This window comes from Sycon ciliatum, chromosome 1 (assembly GCF_964019385.1).
Source record: "Sycon ciliatum chromosome 1, ocSycCili1.1, whole genome shotgun sequence".
Lineage (NCBI taxonomy): Eukaryota > Metazoa > Porifera > Calcarea > Leucosolenida > Sycettidae > Sycon > Sycon ciliatum.
In genome coordinates this window covers 25,631,916-25,656,056 of record NC_088643.1, presented here as the reverse complement: position 1 = coordinate 25,656,056, position 24,141 = coordinate 25,631,916, and the positions used below count along the sequence as shown (strand labels likewise).

General features: G+C 48.2%; 2 protein-coding genes across 2 annotated transcripts; one reads left to right on the top strand and one right to left on the bottom strand.

Annotated features, from left to right (window-relative positions):
• The first annotated feature begins 1,374 nt into the window (after positions 1 to 1,374).
• Positions 1,375 to 10,999, top strand: LOC135820106 (endosome/lysosome-associated apoptosis and autophagy regulator family member 2-like). The gene is made up of 9 exons (XM_065333418.1): positions 1,375 to 2,339; positions 3,113 to 3,363; positions 3,486 to 3,587; positions 4,030 to 4,191; positions 4,753 to 5,010; positions 5,913 to 6,424; positions 6,753 to 6,996; positions 7,733 to 7,876; positions 9,539 to 10,999. Exons 1-9 carry the CDS (start codon positions 1,679 to 1,681, stop codon positions 10,547 to 10,549), a joined length of 3,345 nt encoding a protein of 1,114 aa, XP_065189490.1. The 5' UTR covers positions 1,375 to 1,678; the 3' UTR covers positions 10,550 to 10,999.
• A 3-nt stretch (positions 11,000 to 11,002) lies between these two features.
• Positions 11,003 to 23,478, bottom strand: LOC135820115 (rab effector Noc2-like). The gene is made up of 8 exons (XM_065333425.1): positions 22,079 to 23,478; positions 20,190 to 20,330; positions 18,562 to 18,694; positions 18,068 to 18,160; positions 17,644 to 17,811; positions 15,943 to 16,000; positions 12,252 to 12,418; positions 11,003 to 11,335 (listed from the first exon to the last, which is right to left on the bottom strand). The coding sequence occupies exons 1-8, from the start codon at positions 22,150 to 22,152 to the stop codon at positions 11,258 to 11,260; spliced, it is 912 nt and encodes a 303-aa protein (XP_065189497.1). The 5' UTR covers positions 22,153 to 23,478; the 3' UTR covers positions 11,003 to 11,257.
• Positions 23,479 to 24,141: the final 663 nt, after the last annotated feature.

The following is a 24,141-nucleotide window of genomic DNA, read 5'->3' as shown; positions in this document are numbered from 1 at the left end:
CGCACTGTGGTGAAAGTCATTCCGGCCTCTCTCATATCCTCCGCAACGCTGGTTGCCAACGTCTTTCTTGGGCGCCCTGGCCGGCCTCGGGAGTCTTGGGTCAAGTAGATGTTCATGGCTTTGCGGGCGGGCGTGTTGGGGGACATTCTCAGGATGTGTCCTGTCATTCTCCTCCTTCGCTGTTTAATCAGGGTGGATACTGGGCAGGTTTCACAACGTTCATACAGGCGTTCATTGCTGACTTTGTCTTGCAGCTTGATACCCAGGATGCATCGAAGTTGCTTTCTGTGGAGCACGTCAACCTTGGAGAGGTACATGTAATATGTACATGTACTTCAGTATTACCAACGAGTGAATGAGCATCTGTACTCTTAAATCAGTCTAGTCCCAAACTCTAGCTCTATCCTCTGCTACCATGAGCTGCTCTCATTTACTACTAGTACTACTACTTTACTACATTTACTACTTCGACTACTTCGAAGTAATATTCTGACTATTCTCTCTGCTCATCTACGAGAAGTAGTCACCGGTGAGTTCTGGAGAAAAAAATTCTCTCGAAACGAACCAGTGTGCGTTGCCGTTGTGCATTGTCTGTATTTTATACTATCACTCAGTGTTATAATAATTATAATAATTATTATAACCAATTCATTTTACTCTTACTTTGGAAAGGAGACGAACTCTATGTCTCTAAAGTCTAATGAGCAAACGGTTCTTTTACAGAGCCCGCGGTGAGATCTGCGCGCGGTAACGGTCACTAGCACTGTGAGGTTCAAACTAACTTACTTGGCGCATAGCTGTTACTTCCGATGTAACTAGTACTTCAGTACTAAACTGAAGTCACAAAGAGTGTGTGATGGTACTGCACTAGCACTGCATGCACTGCACAGAGTCAGTGGTAGTCTTGTACTTGATCCGCACAGGTTGGTGAAAGGAAGACTCGTCGAGCCATGGTTGTGGGTTGGAATTACAATCTCTACCCTTGTGGGGGAGAGGGGAGTTTGTATATCAGCTCAGTATAAGCATAATAATTATAACCTAACCAGTTGATTATATGGGAAATATAAACCTGTATACAAACCGAGGCGAAGCCGAGGTTTGTATACAGGTTTATATTTCCCATAATTATAATCAACTGGTTAGGTTATATTATATACATGTACACTGAATAAAAGTATGACGGCTGCCATTGCCATTGGCTTTACTTGGCCATGTGCTCGACACTGCAACACTGCCAACACACAACACAGAGTCAGCAGTAGCAACATGCGACAAGGTATGTGACGTTTCGGATCCTTCACAGGCCGGCCAACCACCACTGCGTGGTAGATCTACGAGTCATCTGAGTCTGACGTGCAACAGAAATGTGGTGAAATGAAATAGTTGGTACGGAGTGTTTTGTGACATTCGTTGCTTCTTGTGCTGGTGCTTTTCAATACTCCCGAAGGGGCCGAAATAACTCATTGTGTGTAGTGTCCACCATTCTCAGAAAGAGGCTATTTTGGCACTCTTCAAGGGGTTGCTCGCGACGTTCCGATGTGTGCAAGTTCGTGGCCGCTGGCCTGAAACCAATGGAATCATTGGACGACATTGGACCATATCCAGCGCTGCAAAAAACAGCACGCTAAAAGTGGATACGCACTGTACTGCAGTCCGGAATTCTACCCATCAATGCATCATGGGCCTTGATCGTGAAGCAGACTGCGAATCACGCTCATCTCATTCGACGAACAAACCTCGCCGCCGTTCAAGAAGACCACGGAGTCGAACTGCGTCCGGCTCGTGGAGCAGCAGCATTATTCTAGGCCTGTGTAGTTTATGCATATGCGTAGATGTACAAAGAAACATTGGAAGTGATGCGGCCCTGGGACCATGCACGAAGAGTATGATCGAGGCAGTGAATACGGAATGCGAGGGGCAGCTGAGCAAGCGGAGAGTGTTCTTCTTCAATAGCAGCTGTAATGCATCGTCACCAGCCAGTGTGAAATTGCCAGCGCCTGAAGTGTTACCGTGCCAGTGTGAGACTGGATATGGGATCGCCGACGATACGCTGAAGTGTGAAAGATGCGGACCGGGAAAATACGGCCCCGGTGGAAAGGTCTTGGACTCGAGTACGTGGGGAATGTGGAACCGGTGTCCGTCTGGTCTCTACCTGAAGGAGGACTCTACGGAGATGTCCACGTTCTGCGAGAGCGGAAACCTCTCCGTGGTCACGAATATCTACGAGGGGTCTGCATGTCAGCCATGGCGTCCCGGACCGCCAGATGGGAAGAGTTCCCCGACCACGGGGCCAGTCGTTGTACCCTCGACCTGCAGGAAGAGTGACCAGAGCTATATAGGTGAGTGCCCCAGAGCGGTGGACCCAGGGCAGTGCACTTCAGAAGTTCAGGGCAGTGCACTTCAGAAGTTCAGGGCAGTGGATCATAGGGCAGTGGACCCCAGGGCAGTGGACCCCGGGGCAGTGGATCACAGAGCAGTGGACCACAGGGCAGTGGACCCCGGGGAAGTGGACCACAGGGCAGTGGACCCCGGGGCAGTGGACCCCGGGGCAGTGGACCCGGGGCAGTGGATCACAGGGCAGTGGATCATAGGGCAGTGCACTTCAGGGCAGTGGACCAGAGGGCAGTAGACCTCATGGCAGTAGACCACAGGGCAGTAGACCACAGGGCAGTAGACCACAGGGCAGTAGACCCCAGGGCAGTGGAAAGTCACCTTCAATTCCCTATGCAGCTGACTATACTGTAGTGTTTGTGTGTGTGTGTGTGTGTGTGTGTGTGTGTGTGTGTGTGAGACATTGTGAGACGTTTGAATACACGTAGAACAATATTGCCGTCCATGCCATGCTCTCCTCCTTCACTGGTCTTTGACTTGTTATGCTGTGCGGATAAACTGCTTTCATGTTTGAAAATGAAGGTCTCCCTAGGCTTGAGATAATCTCTCGGCATGGTAACAACATCATCATTACTATACCAAGAGCCCCCACCCACCCTCTATTTATCTATTGCAAATATGTGCTGCAAAGAGTTTAGTACATGCAGTAAGTCGAGTACAAGTCCACGTTGTGTATCACGACGTGTCCTCTTCTTTCACCCTCTCCTTTTTCTGTATGCAGGCAGCCATTCCTATCTCTTGTCCGGTGTGCAGCCTCGTAACACGCGGGTGCTGTCCGTTCTGCACACAGTGGTGGAGATTGTGCGCGTGCCAGCCAGCATTGACTTCACGTACTTTGTGGACGCGACACCCTGCTTTGACACCACGTCGGGGCACTGTGACGGCCTTTCCTTCTACATTGACAACGACGAAACAATGACCACGCAGTCACAGCAGCTCACCTGGCAGAAGATGAGCTTCTCCATCTTGGAAGTAAGTCACTATAATAAACTCCAGCTTTACCGTATGTGCAGAGTCAACCAAAGATACTGACGTGATTGAACTGCTGTTGCTGTTGCTGTTGCTGTTTTCTGCATTTTGCAATCTGTGTCAAGGCTGGCTTCCATAGTTTGCGATGGCAAATGAGAATATCAGACGTGGACGACTCGAAGGCGACATCTGCGTCCAATCAGGCTGCGCTGCGCAGCATCGTCTTGGTGAGTGCTGTGTCGGGTATTCCTTCTTGGAAATAGTACGTGTACTTTCGTGTTTCACAGGGCATTGCACTCTGTTCCTGATGCCCTTTCAACACACCGTGATGATGTGGTATACGCTCTCTTCTATACTCTAAACCAATATTGCTTTGTTGCAGTATTGAATTTTCCTTCTGGAATCATTAAAAAACAGTAGACGATGCACCCAGTTCTGTACCCTATTATCCAGTAACTGGCTCCTTGTCATATACCCTGATCATGCTCCCATGCACAACCGAGACAGTCCAAAACAGGGCAGCCATAGTGGAGGGCAAGTGCTGAAGTCTGGAAATTCATCTTGCCTCGAGATCGTGCAAATGTACCGGGGATACAGTACCCACACTGTTTCTGCATCAGTGAATAATGCCTGGCTGTACATTGTTCACTGTATGTTACTGTGCCCCAGGTGGGAGTGGAGGGGAACTCCAGCTGTGCTCCATGTCCATCAGGGACGTACTCGCCCACTTCCAACTCTTCATCGTGCACCATGTGTCCAGAGTTTCATTATCAGGATTCCAGCGGCAAGGCTGAGTGCAAGCCGTGCCCCAACGATACATACAGCTTAAAGGTTAGTGATTTAACCAGCTTCAAGTCATACCTTTCTTTCCTTTACAGGTGGCAATGCTACAACATGGCTTTGTAGAATATTGCCCGTGTTTATCAGTTGGAAAGCACCTGGTAACCAATCTCACAGAATGCATACATGCCCGGTGTAGTCGATTAGGTGTTAAGGAGACTCTAGCCCAGCCACTGGCCCCTAGTGCTTGGAAAACCAGGTTCTAGAAACAGGTGGTCTTTTTTCCCGGGCCTGAATCAGCGTGTGTTGGCATGTTCTAGCTGGGCCTGAGATGATCGGTATCTAGCGCTAGAGTGTTTCTTCTGCTTTATATCACACGGCCACCAGCATATCAACTGAGGCACCTACTGTGCTTTGTCCGTACATGTCAACATGTTTCTCTCTCTCTCTCTCTCTCTCTCTCTCTGTCTCTGTCTCACACGCACTCACACACACACACACACACACACACACACACACACACACACACACACACACACACACACACACACACACACACGCACCCCCCCCCCCCCCACACACACACACACATACACATGCACACATATGCAGGGTGGATCACAATGCTACCCGAAGCGACGCTGCACTGAAAACGATCTGATCAAGAACCTTGCCGATATCTCCACTTGCTACCATGACGTTGTGAACAACAAGTATGTTCGTAATGAGACTATCAGCTGGTTACATCATTACGGATACTCTCAGCCACTTTGCGACAAGACTGCACTGAGCCCGGAACAAACACGGAACCGTCTGGTGCGTTGCCAATGCCAGCCAGGGCAGCAGTTCATTAACCTGAAGACGCAGAGGGTGAGTGTGTGTGTGTGTGTTTGTGTATGTGTGTGTGTGTGTATGTGTGTGCTTGTGTATGTATGTGTGTTTTGTATCAGTGTGTGTGTGTGTGTGTGTGTGTGTGTGTGTGTGTGTACATGTGTATGTATGTATGTATGTATGTATGTATGTATGTATGTATGTATGTATGTACGACTCGTGTGTATGTGTGTTCTGCATCCCTATGCACTTTCAGTTCATTCTCCCGCAATCTTACATGTACTTTCCATGGAGCTAAGAGGCTGTCAACACTATGTGGTATATGTATGACTTTTCTGCATGAATGCTAGATATTTTGTCATCATGCGCATGGCATTATTCCATTGCCCAAGCTACAATCAACCTTGCGGAGAACTACCCTCGATCGTGCATGCGAAAAGCGCCGTTATTCGCGAGTTATCATTATTCATGAGGTTGAAAGTATGCAGTCAACTGGTCACCATGGTCACTAGGTATGAAGATTGTGTCATTGTTCATGAGTTGTTACATGTATACCTGAGGTCGTTATTCATGAGCTACCATCATACTCGAGGTCGTTATTCATGAGCTGCCATCATACTCGAGGTCGGTATTCACAAGGTTGACTGTAGGTAGATTCTTCAATTTAAGTCCTTCATCAGTGTGCGTAATCACAGCGGTACATCTGTTCCGAAGGTTTGACCGTCAATCACAAAGGAGCTAGGGAAGATCCCACCTCCAGGTACAGCTATGGTGTCTCAGTGCGTGTGGCATTCAGCCATAGCAACAGCCATCTCTTCAGCATTAACCAATCAATGTATCTCCTGATGGTCAGGTGAACTCTCCATCACTCTGGCATCAGGCATGGCCATATCCACTGTACATGCATCTCAATGTGTGTGCGTGTGTGTGTTCTTCTTCAGCCTTTCTGCCAGAACTGTCCCAAAGCATGGTATTCGCAGGACGGAGTGTCGTGTCAGTCCTGCCACCGCGGACGAGTCACGACGGGTGAGCTCACGATCACGTCATGGTCGACGCTACCGGACGGCTTCACCTCCAGCTGCTTCAGCTGCGAAGGCCAGCAATGGCTGCCGAACGGTGACTCCTTGCGAACCGGCTATAGCACAACATCCTATGACTTGCAGTTGGTGTGGGATGGCATCACAATCGTGAGGGAGGGCGGTGGATACCTGGAATTTGAATGCTCGGTGGACTGTTCACTTGACAGAGGTGCCGGTGCACAATCAGGCCGAGCACTTCCCCTCGACCCTGCAGCACCGGGAGGCGTCTCCTTCTCCAGTCATTGCCATTTGGAATTCTGGCTAGACGACAAGGCAGGCGTGCATGAGCCAATTGCCTGTGCACCACCTGAGCTGAGGAACGGCACAATTGTGAGGCACTTGATCGGACTACCAGCTGGCGAGTACCGGTTCATGTAAGTCCGCCGTCTAGAAGCTAGAAGCTTGCATTAGAAGCAAGATCCTACTGTACCTACTGTACCTACTGTAGATCCTACTGTACCTGGCTTCCGATTATCTGATCTGCTGGAAGAAGCTGTACGAACACATTAGTTGCATGTGGTGTGCATTGATTGCTATAATTATGCGTTCACAATTTCAGAATAATTATACAATCGTGTAATTGTTTTGACTGCTCCTGTTTCTGAACTGATCACTGTACCGCCCATACTACCCACTGTAGCATGTTTGCCGGGGTCTGTATTCCAGCTTCTCCTCAGTCTGTGCGTCTTTGTTTGTGTACAGTTGGTTCTATCACCAGCTGGATGTTCACTTTGCACAGTCGATAGGCATGGAGGCACGCCTGCACAAGCTGAGGCTGGTGGGTCTGAACAGCACGCTGGGCGGTGCTTCAAGCTGCTTGACCTGTCCCGCGGGCACACGTCAGAACGATGACCAGACAGAGTGCCTCACATGTCCACCGGGAACTTTCAGCGAGAAGGGGCAAGACACCTGTACGCCGTGTCCGCCGGGAAAAATTGCTACCGGAGTGAGTGAATATCGTAATACACATGGGGCTGAGGTTTTTCGAAGCACTCGCAACAACACCTGCGTTTTTACGCTCTGATTCTGAGAGAGTTCATCATACTAGAGCAGGACAAACTGGTAGCAGACAGGGCTAGTTTCCTTGCTGTGTTCCTATTCTACTTCGAAGTACTACTGTTCTCCACTGTGACGTACCCAATATGGTCACTTCCCAGTGATCCTGATCTAGAATAACTTCGCAACAAGCACGGGCCGAGGGAATTTACAACTGTATCATTTTGACATTTTCCGATGCCTTTCTTTTGGCCATTACTACTTCTAGTACTTGTGTCCTTTCCTAAAGATGACAAAGACTCTGAGGAGTACTGCCGCAGAGTACACGAAGTGCAGTCGGAGAAAACTACCTGACATGTATTCTTGCAAGCGCTTCCTGTCATCGACTTGTCTGTGTAAATACCTCAGTTGTAGATGGGTACAGGCCTTTAGAAGTTGAGCGGTACTTTCTCGACGGATTGAACAAGGGGAAAGTCTGAAGAATAAATTGACTTCTTCCACCAACCAGAAAATGTTGCTAAAAGCCAGCTTTTTAAGTACACTGGGATTCACTTTCTTTTAGAGTGTATTGGCTGGCTTAGAGCGCATGCATGGTGCGTGTAGAAGTTGGAAGAAAATTTAAAGGTCTATTCCGAAGCATACTTTTGGTGCTGTGTCAATGTGTTCCATCATGGTATCTTTTGCAGAACATGTCCTCCAGCTGTGAGGACTGCCCGGCTGGTACATACTCCCAGACACACACGCACTGTGGACCATGCTGGCCGGGCACGTTTGCACCGGGTGGCACGGACCAATGCGAGACGTGCAGCGAGGGAACGTTTGCTGACAAGGTACAGTGTATAGTACTACTTCTGTGCTGCTTGCTCATGCATCATGATGGAGGTGGTGAAAAACATATACCCATTAGACACCCTTAGCAAACAACGACGGTAACACTATAATATATTACGGTACTCATACCTTGATCACCCAAATAGAGTTGAAGCTGCAGCGTATAAACGTTATGGGGGCTGATTTATCGTTGTGACCAACGGTACGTTTTTGGCCAAATATTGCATAGTCCGTACGCATTTCACCTTGTATCGCGCATATGGTGACATACAGTAAAACCTGTAACTAACGGCCACCCCTTGGTGCCCGGAAAAGTGGTCTTTAGTGGCAGGTGGTCTTTAGTTAGAGGTTTGCACCGCGTGACCATATATGGATCCCATTATAATATATGTACAAGTATGTCAAAATGCAGATAATACAATCCCCCCCCCCCCCCCACTTGCGCACTGACATTCTTCTTTCAGATCATACAACACTTGGAGAGAAAGAAAATCAAGTTTTATTGCAGACATTAAATTCAGCTCCTACTTCTGAAGCCAGGAGTCAAGAGTTCCCTGTTGAAGCTTCTCTTTGCGCTGGGCTTCAAGTTTGTTCATGAAGGCACCAAGTAATCCATTGCCATGGTAGACAAGCCACGCTGCAACGTAAACTGTTGCAATGTTGAGATGCAGGACAGTGCTTCTTTGCCGGATACTTCTCTGACTTCTGTGGACTCGGTGTGACCTGGTGACTGAGCTGTGTGATTGCACTTCGACAGAGAGCCGCTCAGTCTTAGTTTCTCCTTCGAGTAGTAACATCGATCAAAGAGCGCTTTGGATGCGCTCTCCAAGACGTTTCCTATCATGTTTGTTCTTGACAGCACTTGAAATTATGACAGGTGTAGTGCAGTCCACACTGATTCCACAGTCAAAATGAGACTGCGTTCATTTGTCCAGCTGTAGTATCGAAACAGTCCTTTCAGGACCATGGAAAATCATCAACATTTCGAGAAGGAGCTTCTAGCAATGTTTGATTTCCTACATCGCGGTCGCTAGTTACGGGTCAAAATTCGACATTGGGACAAGAAAAGGCGGTCGCTGGTCGCGTTCAGCAGGTAGTCGCCAGTCACAGTGCATTTTGAATGTGAGACCGTCCGTGCCTGGCGAAGTGGTCGGTAGTACCAGGCCGGTCGCTAGTCACGGTGGTCTTTAGTTACAGGTTTTACTGTAAATGGTTGTACCGTGCGAAGTAAAAGCTATTCTCGTGGCAACAGCGTACTAAAAATAGCGAGCATCTTGCTAAAGGTCGAGCCCAAATCACGGTATTTTCCCCCTTACGGTAATACCGTTACAACATAACGTTGTTTGCTAAGGGTGTCTATTCTGAACAATTAACTCAGACTGCTGTGTAGCGCGGTGAATTGGATTGAGAAAGAAATTATTGTAAAAAACAATGATCATCACTCTTGAATGTATGCTGACAATAGTCCTGCACAGTCCTGCATGCTGGTAGTCCTGCACAGTCCTGCATGCTGGTAGTCCTGCATAGTCCTGCATAATAATTATGTAAAACATTCCCTGCCATGCCTAAGCCAGAGATCACGAGACTCCCTCTACAGTTTCAACCTGCAAGCAACTCATTCTTTCTTCTGCCTTCTCTCTGTGTAATCCCACTTTTCACAGTGGGGCATGCCCAGATGCACGCAGTGCGGAAAGGGAACGACAAACGCCAGGAACTTCACGACTTGCGATAACAAGCACTGCCGGGTGGCACCGTCCTTCAACATGACGGCGATGCTGAGCGTAAACGGCACACACAATGCCAGTGCTGCCAACTATACCTACGACTTCTCGCCGCTGGGAGAGGCCGGTGGTGGCATGCTTCTGGCCAACAAGAACGGCTCTGACGGCATCTGCTTCTACATGAACCTGTGTACGGTGGAGCATGACAACTCACACTGTGTGGACAACAACGGGCAGCCTATCAACAGCATGGTATGTGCAGAGCAGTGCTGCTCGCCCAGCAGCCACAGCAGCAGCAGCAGCAGCAGCAGTACCAACTGCACAGCCACCGCCGGAAAGAGCTACGGATACATCATCGGCTGGCAGTTCCACACCGTGGAGAACATCACCATATCCGTTACCAACGGCGACCTGTGCAACGATAACATTCGCAAACGCTCCGCCGACATTCATCTCAGCTGCACTCTGAAAACGGGTAGCAATACGTCTGTGCCTCAATTTGATGAGGCAAGCTCGGATGAGTGCCATGCCGTGTTTCATTGGCAAACACAGTATGCGTGTCCGGTCTGTACGGAGAACTGCTTTCTGGAGTCGAACGGAACCTGCCAAGCTAATGGCATGCGTGAAGAAACCCGGAGAAACGTGCAGCAGTGCTGGGGAAATCCCTCCCTGAAAGCCTTCAGTCGGAAGGTGAAGTGCATCACGATATACGTGGTGATCGGAGCGGTGGTTGCATTCTGCCTCTTCGTCTTCGTTGCTTTCTACATGGTGAGGTCGCAGCACATGCGCACGCAGGCCGATCGCATTATTCACTCTCGTCGTATGCAGGACAAGCTGGCCCTGATGAGTGAAGGTGATATTGACGACGACCTAATTGACACGGATTACGAGAATGGTGAGGGCAGTGACAGAAATGAAGATATCGAGACCGATGATGAAATGATTGAATGAATGACTGAGTTATGCACAAAACTAGATAGGCAGAATGACTTTAAAAAATTAAGAGAAGTACAAGTATATTATACTGAGACTCATTTTTCAACATCACTACAATTATTTAATTATATTTTCTGAAATAGCACGTCTTGATACCATCGGGGTATTTGAATTGATCTTCTTTGCGGACTGCTAGGTTTCTGGTGTCTGGTCCACATTACGTGGACAATGCACACACACACGACTTTAGCGATAAAAGAGATTCGGTTGTTAGAAATCCTTGAATCATTCATTTGGTCAGCTTGGTTATTTAAAATGTAATAGAAGCACACATTAATTATACTGAAGCAGATAGGCATTGGGAAAGTTATCAAGTATATGTATCCGCAATCGGAATCAATCAAGTATTCTGAAGCACAATTATTTTTAAATAATAGTCCTTTTAACACATAAGTTACACTTGAACCGTTCAGAAAGAACGCACGTTAATGGTTGCTATGAGTGAGCTTGGATGATAAGCGTGACGTGCACGTGCATCAAGACTGTCACGGCGGGATAGGCCAAGTGGCGGGTGATCAGTGTATCAGTGCACAGTTGATCACGGGATGCGACATACGTCTGTATACACACTGAATATCACGATGACACGAGTTCCCTGCCGATAGTACCGTCGGTGCCGCCCTGTAGCCTGTGGCCTGTAGCCTCTAGCCAGTCTACTATCTCTTACGTATCTTGCCAGCTCAAGCGCGAGACACTCTGGGCAGATTGAGGTCTGCTACTCATTTTAGGTACTTTCATACGCTGCGTACATAGAGCACAGGACAGACAAGAGCACAGGACAGACAAGAGCACAGGACAGACAAGAGCACAGGACAGACAAGAGCACAGGACAGACAAGAGCACAGGACAGACAAGAGCACAGGACAGACAAGAGCACAGGACAGACAAGAGCACAGGACAGACAAGAGCACAGGACAGACAAGAGCACAGGACAGACAAGAGCACAGGACAGACAAGAGCACAGGACAGACAAGAGCACAGGACAGACAAGAGCACAGGACAGACAAGAGCACAGGACAGACAAGAGCACAGGACAGACAAGAGCACAGGACAGACAAGAGCACAGGACAGACAAGAGCACAGGACAGACAAGAGCACAGGACAGACAAGAGCACAGGACAGACAAGAGCACAGGACAGACAAGAGCACAGGACAGACAAGAGCACAGGACAGACAAGAGCACAGGACAGACAAGAGCACAGGACAGACAAGAGCACAGGACAGACAAGAGCACAGGACAGACAAAGGAGAAAATTGCGTCGAGGCAGTGCACAACCACAGTTCCTTCACCTGATTACAAATGGGCCGGGTAAATCACTCGCACCACAGCTAAGATATTTTCCAAGTGAACTGGCACAAAAAAAACTATTGATTTACATATTGGTTCAAGCAGACACACTGAGGTACCTGCTGGCATGCCCTGCACAAGCTCAGGAGCTTTTATCCTCACCCATCTCAGATGCACTGGAGACCTGACCGTACCCGCTAAATAAGGAAAAACTGCCCCCCCCCCCCCCTGAAAGGTGGCGGCCATGTTCTTTTATGGACATATGCTTGCTCAGGGTCTTTGCATACAAGATATACATGGTGACAAGAGGTGACAAGACCTCTACGCCATCGGCAGCCGGTCACCGGAGACTGAAGGTATCAAACGTACCGTTCCGGACATGGTCCTGCCAAGGGCAGATCTGGGCCTGATATGCAGGTCCATTACATCCTGCCAGCTTGGTAATGGTCTATCAATGGTCCTACTGCGTGGTAGAGTAAATGCACGATTCTCGACCTGGTGTCTCTGGCACGGCGAGTCGGCTCCTTGCTGCTCATCTGCAAAAGGTCATAACCATCGAAACACAACCAGTTGAAAGCACTCTTTGGGGTTGGGGGGGGGGGGGGGGGAGCTCCGCTTACCTGGTATCCTTTCCAGCAAGATACAATGGCCTCTTTATAACCCGGCACCATTTGTGCTACTTCCTCGGTTAACAAAAACTTCGTGATGGATTTTTTAAAAAAACGCTTAGGAACAGGTCAAGAACAGTTTGTATCGACTGTAAATCACTGGACGAAGGTAGTTCAGCCTATGCACAGCGTCTTTACAAGAGAAACTGTTGGCAGAATGACCAGAGAGTTCAGTTTGCGTCGCTTTCGTGGGACTCATTTTTTGACCCTGCATCGCTGTCGTCATCTGCTGCACGCGAGCCGTCATCTCTCTCGAGTCGTTGTTCAGCTCTTTTCAGCCTTGCCTCAGCTCCTTTGATCACACTCCACTGAACTTTGCTGATGTCGCCGTCGTTCAAGTTCGCTTTCACGTTGTGTGCTACGCCACGGTGGCGATTACTCGTTTCCAGCAGGGAGTCGTAAAACTATTTTACGTTGTTCAGCTCTTTTCAGCCTTGCCTCAGCTTCTTTGATCACACTCAACTGAACTTTGCTGATGTCGCCGTCGTTCAAGTTGGCTTTCACGTTGTGTGCTACGCCACGGTGGCGATTACTCGTTTCCAGCAGGGAGTCGTAAAACTATTTTACAACTCCCTTGTTTCACCTCCACTCTCCCGAACTCCGGGAAAAGAGGAGTAAAAGGCACAACCAAACTGATTCCATTTTCCCTGATGGATACTCTTGCCAGCACTGAACGGTAGCGGCTAGCAAGTCCTGTCGACTTTCCCTAGCCAAGACTGGCAAGAGACTCGCATCTGACTGCAGACTTTTAAAAAATGCATGGTCATCAGCATTCGAATCTGGGCTTTGCGCAGGTTGAACAAGAACTTGAATTCAGAATCCAGGGGCGTCGGAAGGAAATTTCAAGTGGGGCGGCCAATTGTGAAGGGGGGGGGGGGACGGCGGCTAGGCAATTGAACGCAACAGTACAATGAACACTACAGCAGGAGGGGGGGGGGGGGAGGGATACTGTCAGCCCACCACTGCAGTGCACACTAAGACCATCATAGCCAGGAAGGGATCGAATGCATGCCAGTTATGTCTTGACAAGCGCAAGTCTTGACAACTGTATGAAGTATTAGTAAAGGAGTCGGAGTCGTCACCGTGACCACGTAATGGTAGTCCCTGGCGTGCGAGAAAGCGCAGCGAGGACAGTATCTTGAGGAAGCAGTGCCGGTTCTCTACTTTCTCGCACTGGTGTTGCGCTGACTGGCTCTCTCCGATGTCCACTACCGCGCCTGGTAAACTCACAACTTTCAGGACAGCTTCCTTATGACACTTGGAGTTCTGGTGCGCATCGTACTTTATCGTCGCATCTTTCCAATTCGAGAAGCCTATATCGATGAACGCGCCATCTGCATTAGCTGACCACACCAACTTTCCTTCTGCGTGAGCGCGGAAGCAGGTGAAACAAAACACTACATCTCTGGCCTCAGAATAATGCAGCCATGAGCAACGATCAAACCACTTGGCCTGGAAAGCACGTTTCACGACGGACTTCTTCTCAAACCCTCTTTTCGGAAAGTCAAAACCTCTTGGTTGATGGGGCGCATCAGGAACTACTTAAGCCTCCGCCATGATGAGCGCTCCATAATCAAACTAAATTTATCAAACTAAGTTGGAGCAGAACAGCGTGCTGTCTGTAGTGACTAGTGTTAGGGAAAACCTGCCTGCTGCAGTAACCAGGTAACGCCGATTATGTTGCGAATCGTGCATGCTAGGTTAGATGTGCAACTAGACATGTACGTCCGGTTGTCACCGACCAGTAGCCAGCAGCTAGAGCAGCTAGTGAGTAGTGTACGCACTGAACCCAGAGATTACGCAGGTACATGTATGTACTTCAAAGTTCAGCGAAATACGGCATACTGCACCACTGCACCACGTGACGTCACCACACGTACAGATGTGCACCGCATACATGCATGCTGTATGCACTTACCCCCCCCCCCCCAAAAAAAATTGGCCCGGAAAGTGGGGCGGCCATGGCCGCCCCGGCTGGTGCGGTTCCGACGCCCCTGGAATCATTTCATTGCGCCGTGCGGTCGGAGCAGCTATTTGTTCACTCGCTCATTGTGTGGGCTCGCTGCTCCGTTCCATCTCTCTCTATCACTCTCAAACTCAGTTCTAGAGAAGCAAAGCAGCACATTATGCCCTCGGAAAAGTGGTATTTCAGTTTCGTTCACCATGGCTGTCATCACCTATGTTGCCACAGCGCAACCATCGATTCCGCTCAGCTTGTTGTGAAAGGTCGCTTTCCTTGCATCTAATCTCTTTTATGGCATGCCAGGGAAGGCCGAGAAAGTGATCGCGACTCATTTCACGGCAGTTTGTGCGCAAACCAATCCCTCAAAAATCCATCACGAAGTTTTTGTTAACGAAGGAAGTACGACAATTCTGCTAAACTAGCGACCTAGTAGGGAGGGTGCTGGATGAACAAGTCTGATTTACTGCTTCAATGTGCATGAAGAGGACATTTTGGTTACTGAAAATTATGCTGGTTTGTTGAGGGTGTTGTTTTTATAATTATTATAGTGATGTATTAGAGAGGGATGACTGTAGTCAAAGCAGTATTCCCATCGTCTAATCTAGGCTCCTGTGTGCTCGGGTACAGGATTTCAGCAGTGCCAGCTCTCACTACCAGCCACTCCTCTCACATAATAAGTGAAAAATGATGGTACGAGTATACCACATGACAGTGATGATGATGATGTATTGTTACTTCAGTACTAGAGTGTAACATGTAATACCGGGTATTCACAGGTTTGGGGAAATGAAAAGGATTGCCTTAGTACCCCCTACTTCAGTATAAAAAAATACACTTTCCACTGCTGAGGTTATCACCCCGAAAGACAGTTCCCCCCGAAAGATAGTAAGTTCGTACCCGTCCTACATGTACAGACACCGTACAGTACATACATCATATGCACGGACACTAGAGTTGCGCAGGCTTCCCACTGCGTGTCCTTTACCCCCGATAAAAAAAGTACTCCCCGAAAGATAGTACCACCCCCGAAAGTTAGTACTCATGTGGCTGCTAAGTTCGAAAGTTAGTACGTACTAACTTACGGGGAAATACGGGTGTCCGAAGAAAAATTGACCGTCACCACCAGGACTCGAACCAGATACCTTTGCTATAAGCCAGCCATGCCCTAATCACTGAGCTATGCTGTAGTCTTCATTCAAGTAACGACTGATGCACACTTTCTTCAGACTTGAAAGCTACTCAGGCTGGTAGGATGCAACCCTCACTGTGCAATATACATACACTTTTTATAATGAAATATGTAATCACTGAGAAAGTTGTGGACTGTCGTGGAAATATGTAATACTAATGAAAATGATGAATGCTACGCTGCGTCTGTATTTGCCAAAGCTGCCACACAATAAAGTGTCTGTAGGAAACTCTTGCTTACCATCGCCATTGAGACTGCTTGGTTGTTGGTGTAAGGTTTGAACAATGTGCGGTGCATCCTGAACAAGACAGTCATAGTAGCAGTACACACACCCATGCACACACACACCCATGCACACACACACCCATACACACACAGTCACACACACACACACACACACACACACACACACACACACACACACACACACACACACACACACACACACACACACACACACACACACACACACACACACACACACACACACCGACACACACATGCACACACACACATGCACACACACACACACACACACACACACACACACACACACACACACACACACCTGACCTTTGACCTTTGACGCCCATCGCCGGAGGCGATGATAGCAATGCTACGGCAGAAGCCATAGCAACTTGTGCTGGGATTACACCATTCAACAGCTTGCAAGGCTGAAGAATTGACCGTCACTATTCAGCCTGGTCTACACCATACAGCTATTTGGAGTGACATTTTCTGGCCAGTGAATCCCTTTTTGGTCTTTTTCATTTTTTTCTTTTTTTTTCTTTTTTTTTCCCGCACACACATCACACCACATACTCCGGCATGCACTGGCTGTTGGTAACCACCCAGGAGAATGAAAGAAAAGTCAGGAAGAGTCTGAGAAAGAGAAGAAAGACGTGTGTGACCATAATCGTCGGGAATCGAACCCGCAATCTATCGATTGGAAATCGCTGCACATACCACTGCACCATATGGGACACACACACACACACACACACACACACACACACACACACACACACACACATGCACACACACACACACATACACACACACACACATGTACACACACGCATGTACGCATGCACATACCCACATGCAAACACACACACACACACACACACACACACACACACACATGCAAACACACACACATGCACACACACCCATGCACACACACACACATGCACACACGCATATACGCATGCACGTACCCACACACACACACATATGCACACACACACACATGCACACACACACACACACACACACACACACACACACACACACACATCCACACACATGCATGTACGCATGCACGTACCCACACACAAACACACACATACACACACACACACACACGTCGTTCGATGGTCCTAAAGGTCCCTCCCTCCCACCTCCCTCCCACGCATGTGCCCGTACGTGTATGTGTGCTGTTTTCCCCAAGAGGAGAGGCAGTCTCCTCTGTCCATGCACTGTACCATTCTTTGCCGACACCTTTAACCAGGATCATTCTACTTGTAACGTTAAGCTATGGGACACGGCAACTCACAGCTACAAGGTCTGGATGCATGTCACATTAACCGTCGTCACAATCATGATATTGCTCAGTTTGGGGCAATCTGGCACTATCGATAATTTTCACGGGAACAAAACAGTTTAGTTATGATCCTTACCAACCCCTTTCTAAAGGAAAAATATATTAACTTGACAGCTAGAATGGATCGATATTTTTCAGCTTTCAATGTTTTTCAAAATGAAACTCTCCTCCCGTCACAAACCCATACGCCAAACGTTTTGCTTCGTGTATAAAAAAAGATCCATAATTATTATGGATGGCCCCATTAATTAGGATTTCATTAAAATGGTTGCATTTTTAATCACGTCACAACACCAAGCTTTCACCTCTCCCATCATGCACAGTGTTACACTCACTGAAGTCGGCTGCTGATGAGCTGGGCACACGGCTGTTGGTAGCAAACTCTCGGGGAGCGACTGGCTTCTAGCGATGGTTGAGCTGTCATTTGTATCATCGGCATTGTCATTCCTGGCTAGGTAAGCTGGCAAGGAGCGGTGAAACCATGCACCACTTTTCATGAAAAACTGGAGCAAGCAGAAAGTCAAGACAATAATTATTATTATTGCCCACCATGATGAGGTTTCTGCTGCAGTACTGAGATTCAACTCAGAGCAAGGCTTTCTGTAATGTGCAGTGTGTGCTCACTACCTACTGCGGCTTAACATACACTCTATCAACACACTACTTAGCTTAGCATACACCCAACCAGTACACTATGAACTGAATATTCACCCAGCCAGTAACCAAAACGGTGACCCGATGCACATTGACAAGACTCACCTCGCGGTTGACGGAGCATATCTTGCAGTGCCAGTGCGCTCTGCTGTCCTCTACGGATCGTTTTAACGCAATCCTGCATAGCTTGCATACTGACTGCAGAGACATTGTGCGCCATGCATGCACGTGCAAGCACACACACGCACGCGCACACGTGCACACACACACACACACGTGCGCGTGCATACGCACACATACACACACACACACACGCACGCACGCGCGCACACACACACGCACATACACACACACACACACACAATTACAAACTTGCAAACTCATTACCCTCACAGATGCATTCTAAAAAAACAATGACTTTCTCTGGGGAATTAATGCTGTGCGCGTAGCTACATCACAGCCTTTCTATTACTTGTAGTAATATACATGTACTTGAAGTACATCACACGCCTGGCCTGTCATTTTGCTAAACTGAGCAGAGGCTGGTAACAGTCAGTATCACAACTCTCCTAGCACTCAGAACACAGGAATGGCCTTACCCTGCTGCACTCCGGGCACTTCTTCAGCCAAAGCTGTGTCACAGTGTTGTACTTCTTTCTGCATACCAGGCACTGGTAAGGAGATGTGCAACTGGGATCCTTGTGCACCTTGAGCATCTGGTTTGCTAAATTTCTGAAAAGAAGAGAGATGGCGAGTGGAGAACCGAGGTAATACTCACACAACTACCATTGAAACCAGCCGGCGAAACTACCGAAACTACCAGTGTTTCTAACGATGTGCTATTGGAACTTGCCAATGTGCATAGTGACTATGGGGTATCCACTGTGAAGAAGAGGTTGGTGCGACTTCGGTGATACTTGGGGAATTGTGTGTTCCTCCCCACATCCACTGCTATTTTTTTATTTTTATAATTAGGGGTGGGGGTAGGAGAATGCCCTCCTTATCCCCTTGCCATATACTGCATGTTCGATTGGAATCTTCAGCACATAGATGCTGGTCAGACTGAGACACTCGCAGGGACAACACTGTACTTACATTGAATATGCACATGATCAGTACATGTAGTGGATAAACAGGTCAGCCCTTCATACTTCATCATACGGTAGAACTTCCGTACAATAATTATGTACTCCAATGGGTAGTAGGAATTGTACTTAGTAGCCGAGGTACATGCATGTATTTTTCAACCCGTGCTCCGGCCGATGTCCAGTATTTTAAAGCAAGAGTGTGTCATATCAGAATGTGTCCTGAGTGTGTTCCACCGTTCCATGAATGTGCATTGCCGGAGAACCTAGCAGCAGCACAGGATGTGTGTGTGTGTGTGTGTGTGTGTGTGCGTGTGTGTGTGTGTGTGTGTGTGTGTGTGTGTGTGTGCATGTGTGTTTGTGTGTATGTTTGCATGTCTGTATGCATGTACCCTACTTAGTAAATCGTTAATGAGTACCCTGGAAGTCCACAATAAGAGGATACTCAAAGTCCTTTTCCGCAAACCATCATACTTTCCTTCTGCCGAGCTGTATGATATGTTTAACACCTTCCCTATCTCTAGTCAAGCGGATCGAAAACTGTGTATTGTTGTTCATTCTATTCGTCTTGACAAAGCCCCGCCACACTTGCGTAAATATAACTGGTTTCTTCCCACTCGTCCTACGCGCAATCCCTGCACTTTACCTAAAGCCCGAACCTCAGCTTATACCAGATCTCCGTTTTTTGCTGCTTATTCTCTCTGGCTGGCCCTGCCACTATCAGTAAAATCGTCTTGTACGCTAAAGGATTTCAAGGCCAACATGAAGCTCGTGTTCTAATAACTGCTAGTTCTTCATCCACATTTGTTTCTCTTTGCCTCCAGTAATGTGGAATATTTATTTATTTTTGCTTTGTTTTTGTTTACTGCCATGGCTGGCTACCGCCCCCCTCCCTCCATATTGGCCTATATTCTCTGGCCACGGGAAGGTGAAATAAATAAATAAATAAATAAAAATAAATGTGTGTATATGCATATACGAGTCGTATGTATGTGTGTACATGTGCGTGTGTATGTGCATGGGCGTGTGTGTGTGTGTGTGTGTGTGTGTGTGTGTGTGTGTGGTGTGTGTGTGTGTGTGTGTGTGTGTGTGTGTGTGTGTGTGTGTGCGTGTGTGTGTGTGTGTATGCACGTGACACTCACTTGACTCTTCTCTCTTCTCTCCAGTCGCAGTGCTCACCCTTGCGCAGGGCGGTTTTGATGAGTACCCACTCGTCCTCTCGTATCATTGTCTGGCATCTGCCTTCCGGTGAATTGGATCGCGTGCACCAGCCCATGTCCTGCCTAAGGAAAGCAGATGCGCAAGATTGCAATGTCCAGATTTAGGCTTACACGATCCAGTCCCTTGCACCCAGGTCAACATTTCAAAAAGAACAATGAACAGCAGTTGTATACTGATGAACAGCAGGTGTATACTGATGCTGGTCAGTGCTACTCTAGCAGTAGTCCATTGTCAACTCTTGAAAATGGGGGAGGGGAGGGGGAGGGAGGGAGAGAGAGGAGGGAGGGGAGGTGGAGGGAGAGAGAGAGGGGGGGGGGGGGAGGGAGAGAGAGAGGGGGGAGGGAGAGGGGGAGGGGGAGCAATATCATGGGTACTTGCTTTCACATCACTCAATATCAAATTTTTCGAACTCCCGGTCTCTGGTGTCCAGGATTAACGGATTTTCCCTACATAAGCACACCTACAAATCCATAGAGACATAGAATACACAGAAGAACCGTGGCTTAATATAATAATAATTATTGCTTTTCAGCATGAAACTCTGAGTAGAGAAATTTAATCACTTTTTTGTTCCACCGGATTTTCGTTTGTTTAGAGACATAGAATATTCATTAGGGAGCATTTCATAAGTTTGCATTCTTTTGTTGAGTGTAGCGCATTTTTGAAACGGGGTAGCGGGTTTAGAGCGCCCTGTTCTTTAAATAGAAAATGACAGCACACTTCCAGGATGTGAATGTAGGAAGGGGGAGAGGGTAGGGTCTATTTGAAATGCGGCGCTAGGCAGGTTTACAGAAATAGTGAACCAAAGATGCTCCCTAAGCCTTAGTGGAGGGAGTTGAACACAATCATTGCCTCAAATAGTTACACAACGTTCCATGCACTGAATCAGGGTCCAGCCAATCCTTCACAGCTCCACAGTTATCACTATCAGGAGCGGACAGTGCTCAGGATCAGGCAATAGCAAGTGGTTCGAGATTTTCAAATCTGAAGAGATTGAACATGGATTGGAACAAAGTGACTGTTGCCTGCAAAACTCCACTGAAACTCTGTACTTGACCTTTTTGCACTAACGTAAATGGGGGGGGGGTACAACTTCTTTTTTCACAGCTACACTCCGTGCAATGCGCAAGAGCCCTTTGGTTTCACGTGATCCATAATTATCATCAGCATAAGTATTGTGTATGCTTTCAATTCAAGGATGTGACCAATGACTTTCCTTAGCCATGTCCTGTCAACTCACTCATGCGCCATAGTCTGTTTTCCTGCACGCCCTGAGCCCTGGACTTCCTTTGTCCTCGACCTTGGACTGGGCAGAATTCGGTTTCCGCCATAAGGTCTTACTTTAGGAAGTCGCTTTAGGTCGTGTCACCTGTTCTTCCCCATGCATGATCAGCTGTGCTTCAATGAACCGTGACTCGCAAGATCACGCCTGTCGAAAAGCACACCGGTATGCACTATACACCTGTATAGTAGATATGGATACAGCGCATGCTGCCTGTCGTCGAGGTGCCGGTGGCGAAGAGGTGCGCAGTCGTCGACACTTGCACAGGATCCAGACAAACACTTCGATACAATGACACCGATACATGTACATGTACTACGCGATAGGAATAACGGACGGGCGCCGCAACACACAGCCTCCGACTTTCTCCAAAATGTTTCTCCATGATTGAAGGGTGCCGTGGGGAAGTATTTCATCACCAACGTGCCCCATGATCACCATCGCATACAGCTGTACCTACACTACAATGTACATGTAGTCGAGAGCCTAAAGGCAAGATCAAGTGAGGCACCACGAAAGTTTACTTACTTCGCCCTGCGACACAGCTCATCGTCCGTAGGCCAGAATGACGGGCAATTATTTTCATCAGTCGTGCTCTCCATCGTGACGCCGGAAATCACCGAAGGTAGTTCCGCACGATTACACCTACACTACAGGTCGGTTGCAGATGCGCCAAGATCTTTCCGCACCAAGCAGCTGCTGATGTGGCTGTCACAGGCGATGGAGCGACTGTAGCCGATGTTATTAGTACGCCACGGGCAGGCTATGCGTGCCAGACACCGACGAATGAGACGATTGCCTTTTTTTTCTGAAGGCGCAGCTGTAACAGTAGTCAGCCCTGCACTGCCGACTTTCGATCTCGATCTCCGCCGCAGGAAAGAGCTGCACCGATATTGTTGTGGATGAAATCGGATGCTAGCACCGGTAGTGGTAACTTCTTCTGTCTGTCGACGCGTGCCGCTTGGCTAGACTAGACTAAAACACAGCAGCTCTGGCTTAGCGCGCAAGCAAAATAACTATTACTAATACTTTGACATTGATTTCGTTGAAATAACAGCCACAATTCGTGCGAGGCTGTGCTGGTAGTGCCTTGCTGGACACGTCGTGATCATCGTGCGTGCGCAGATCGATCATATCGAGTCGACACATGCACAGTCCAGTGAACCTGAATCTGACGTCTGAATCTTATCCGCGGCGCGGCAACCGTGCCTGTGAATCTGTGACGGTGGGGATGGAGGTTGACGTTGACGTGCACCGACCCGCGACTTCTGTAAGTCCTCGCTCTTCGTCGATCTTCCCAGACCTTCCAGGTTACATAGCAGGTCTTCGTATTCTATACGGACTACCAGATCAGACAACAAAACCTGGGGATCTGTAGCAGCAAAGACCACACGGCGGGAATCTACCGCTACTTGACCTAGACGGTCCGAGCAGCGCAGGGAATCAACACAAACAAGGCGGTGCACATTTCGACCATCCGCACGGATCGAGGACAGTAACATCCGCTCACATGGCCATCGGTCAGAGGGGCCAGAGGGCTGGCAATCACTGAATCAGTGTTGGTTAGATGACTGACCCACTGATTATGTTAGACGGACGGACGGTGTGCGAAGCTGTGCGGGCCACGGGGGCTACCCCGACGAAGGTCGAGAGTAGATGCTGCCAGTCCGGGGGTAAGATCAGCTGACTCCCTTCGCGGACATCTACTAACTGAGCGTAGTGCACTTGAAATCTAGGTCATTATTATGTTCTTGAACTACATATAACTTGATCAAGTACAGTCAACTACTTCGCATACTGCCGTTCGAAATCAGCTTCTTACAAGCACTGAGTGCATAGAGAAAAACTAACTCTCTCTCATAAGTGCCTTTCAGGAAAGCAATCGAGATTCAAGTGAGAGAGGACTTTCGGCGCTGGCGAAACTGTTCGCCTGCTACATGGTGTATCTTGTGTTCATCTTCACAGAAGCAGACAATGTCCAGTGTAGTTATAAACGTGCCAGTATTGCAATACATGCAGTATCATTAGCACTGTGTTATTATCATGCAGCTCCTGTGTACAGACAGCCTCACTGCCCTCAGCATTGCGCTAACGGAGCTGTCCTGAGAATTTCAGTGCGCAACTATACGTTGACAGTCACCAGAGCGGATGCAACCAGTGTGCTGCCAGTCATAACGCTAGGTTGAAAGAAATCTATGCCAATCCATACAATGTCCTTCAGGCTTGTAATCAATAATGTACTAGTACTAGTACATACGGCCAGGTCTGCACTAATATAGTCTAAACACTAACGACAACCCAGCGGATCACAGCACGACGTTCCCGGAAGTAGATGTACGTCGGAGGCCCGATGGTGACAGAACATGGCGCCTGTGAAATCTCTATTCTCCCTGGTCAAGGAAACACTTCATATGCAAATCTGCTCTCCTGCATTAATGTGCTGTTTGGAAGTGTCATGCAAAGTGTGACAGCGAATACAGAAGACAGTAGAATACAGCCGCATATCTCCGTTAGGGGTATGTAATGCCACACTTGTGGCTGAGGCGTTAGTGCGCTGACATCAGTGTCTTTTGTTGCTATTAGATTATACT

Bases quoted from the DNA above. Each gene is read 5' to 3' on its own strand.
- LOC135820106 (XM_065333418.1), top strand. From the start codon at position 1,679: ATGGGCCTTGATCGTGAAGCAGACTGCGAATCACGCTCATCTCATTCG. The intron at 2,340-3,112 runs GTGAGTGCCCCA...TTCTGTATGCAG, and splicing joins GAGTGACCAGAGCTATATAG to GCAGCCATTCCTATCTCTTG. The intron at 6,425-6,752 runs GTAAGTCCGCCG...GTTTGTGTACAG, and splicing joins GCTGGCGAGTACCGGTTCAT to TTGGTTCTATCACCAGCTGG.
- LOC135820115 (XM_065333425.1), bottom strand. From the start codon at position 22,152: ATGGAGAGCACGACTGATGAAAATAATTGCCCGTCATTCTGGCCTACG. The intron at 18,695-20,189 runs GTGAGTGTCACG...TCTTCTTTTCAG, and splicing joins AGAGAAGAGAGAAGAGTCAA to AAATTTAGCAAACCAGATGC. The intron at 12,419-15,942 runs GTAAGCAAGAGT...GACCTTTTGCAG, and splicing joins AAGCAGTCTCAATGGCGATG to ATGAGCAGCAAGGAGCCGAC.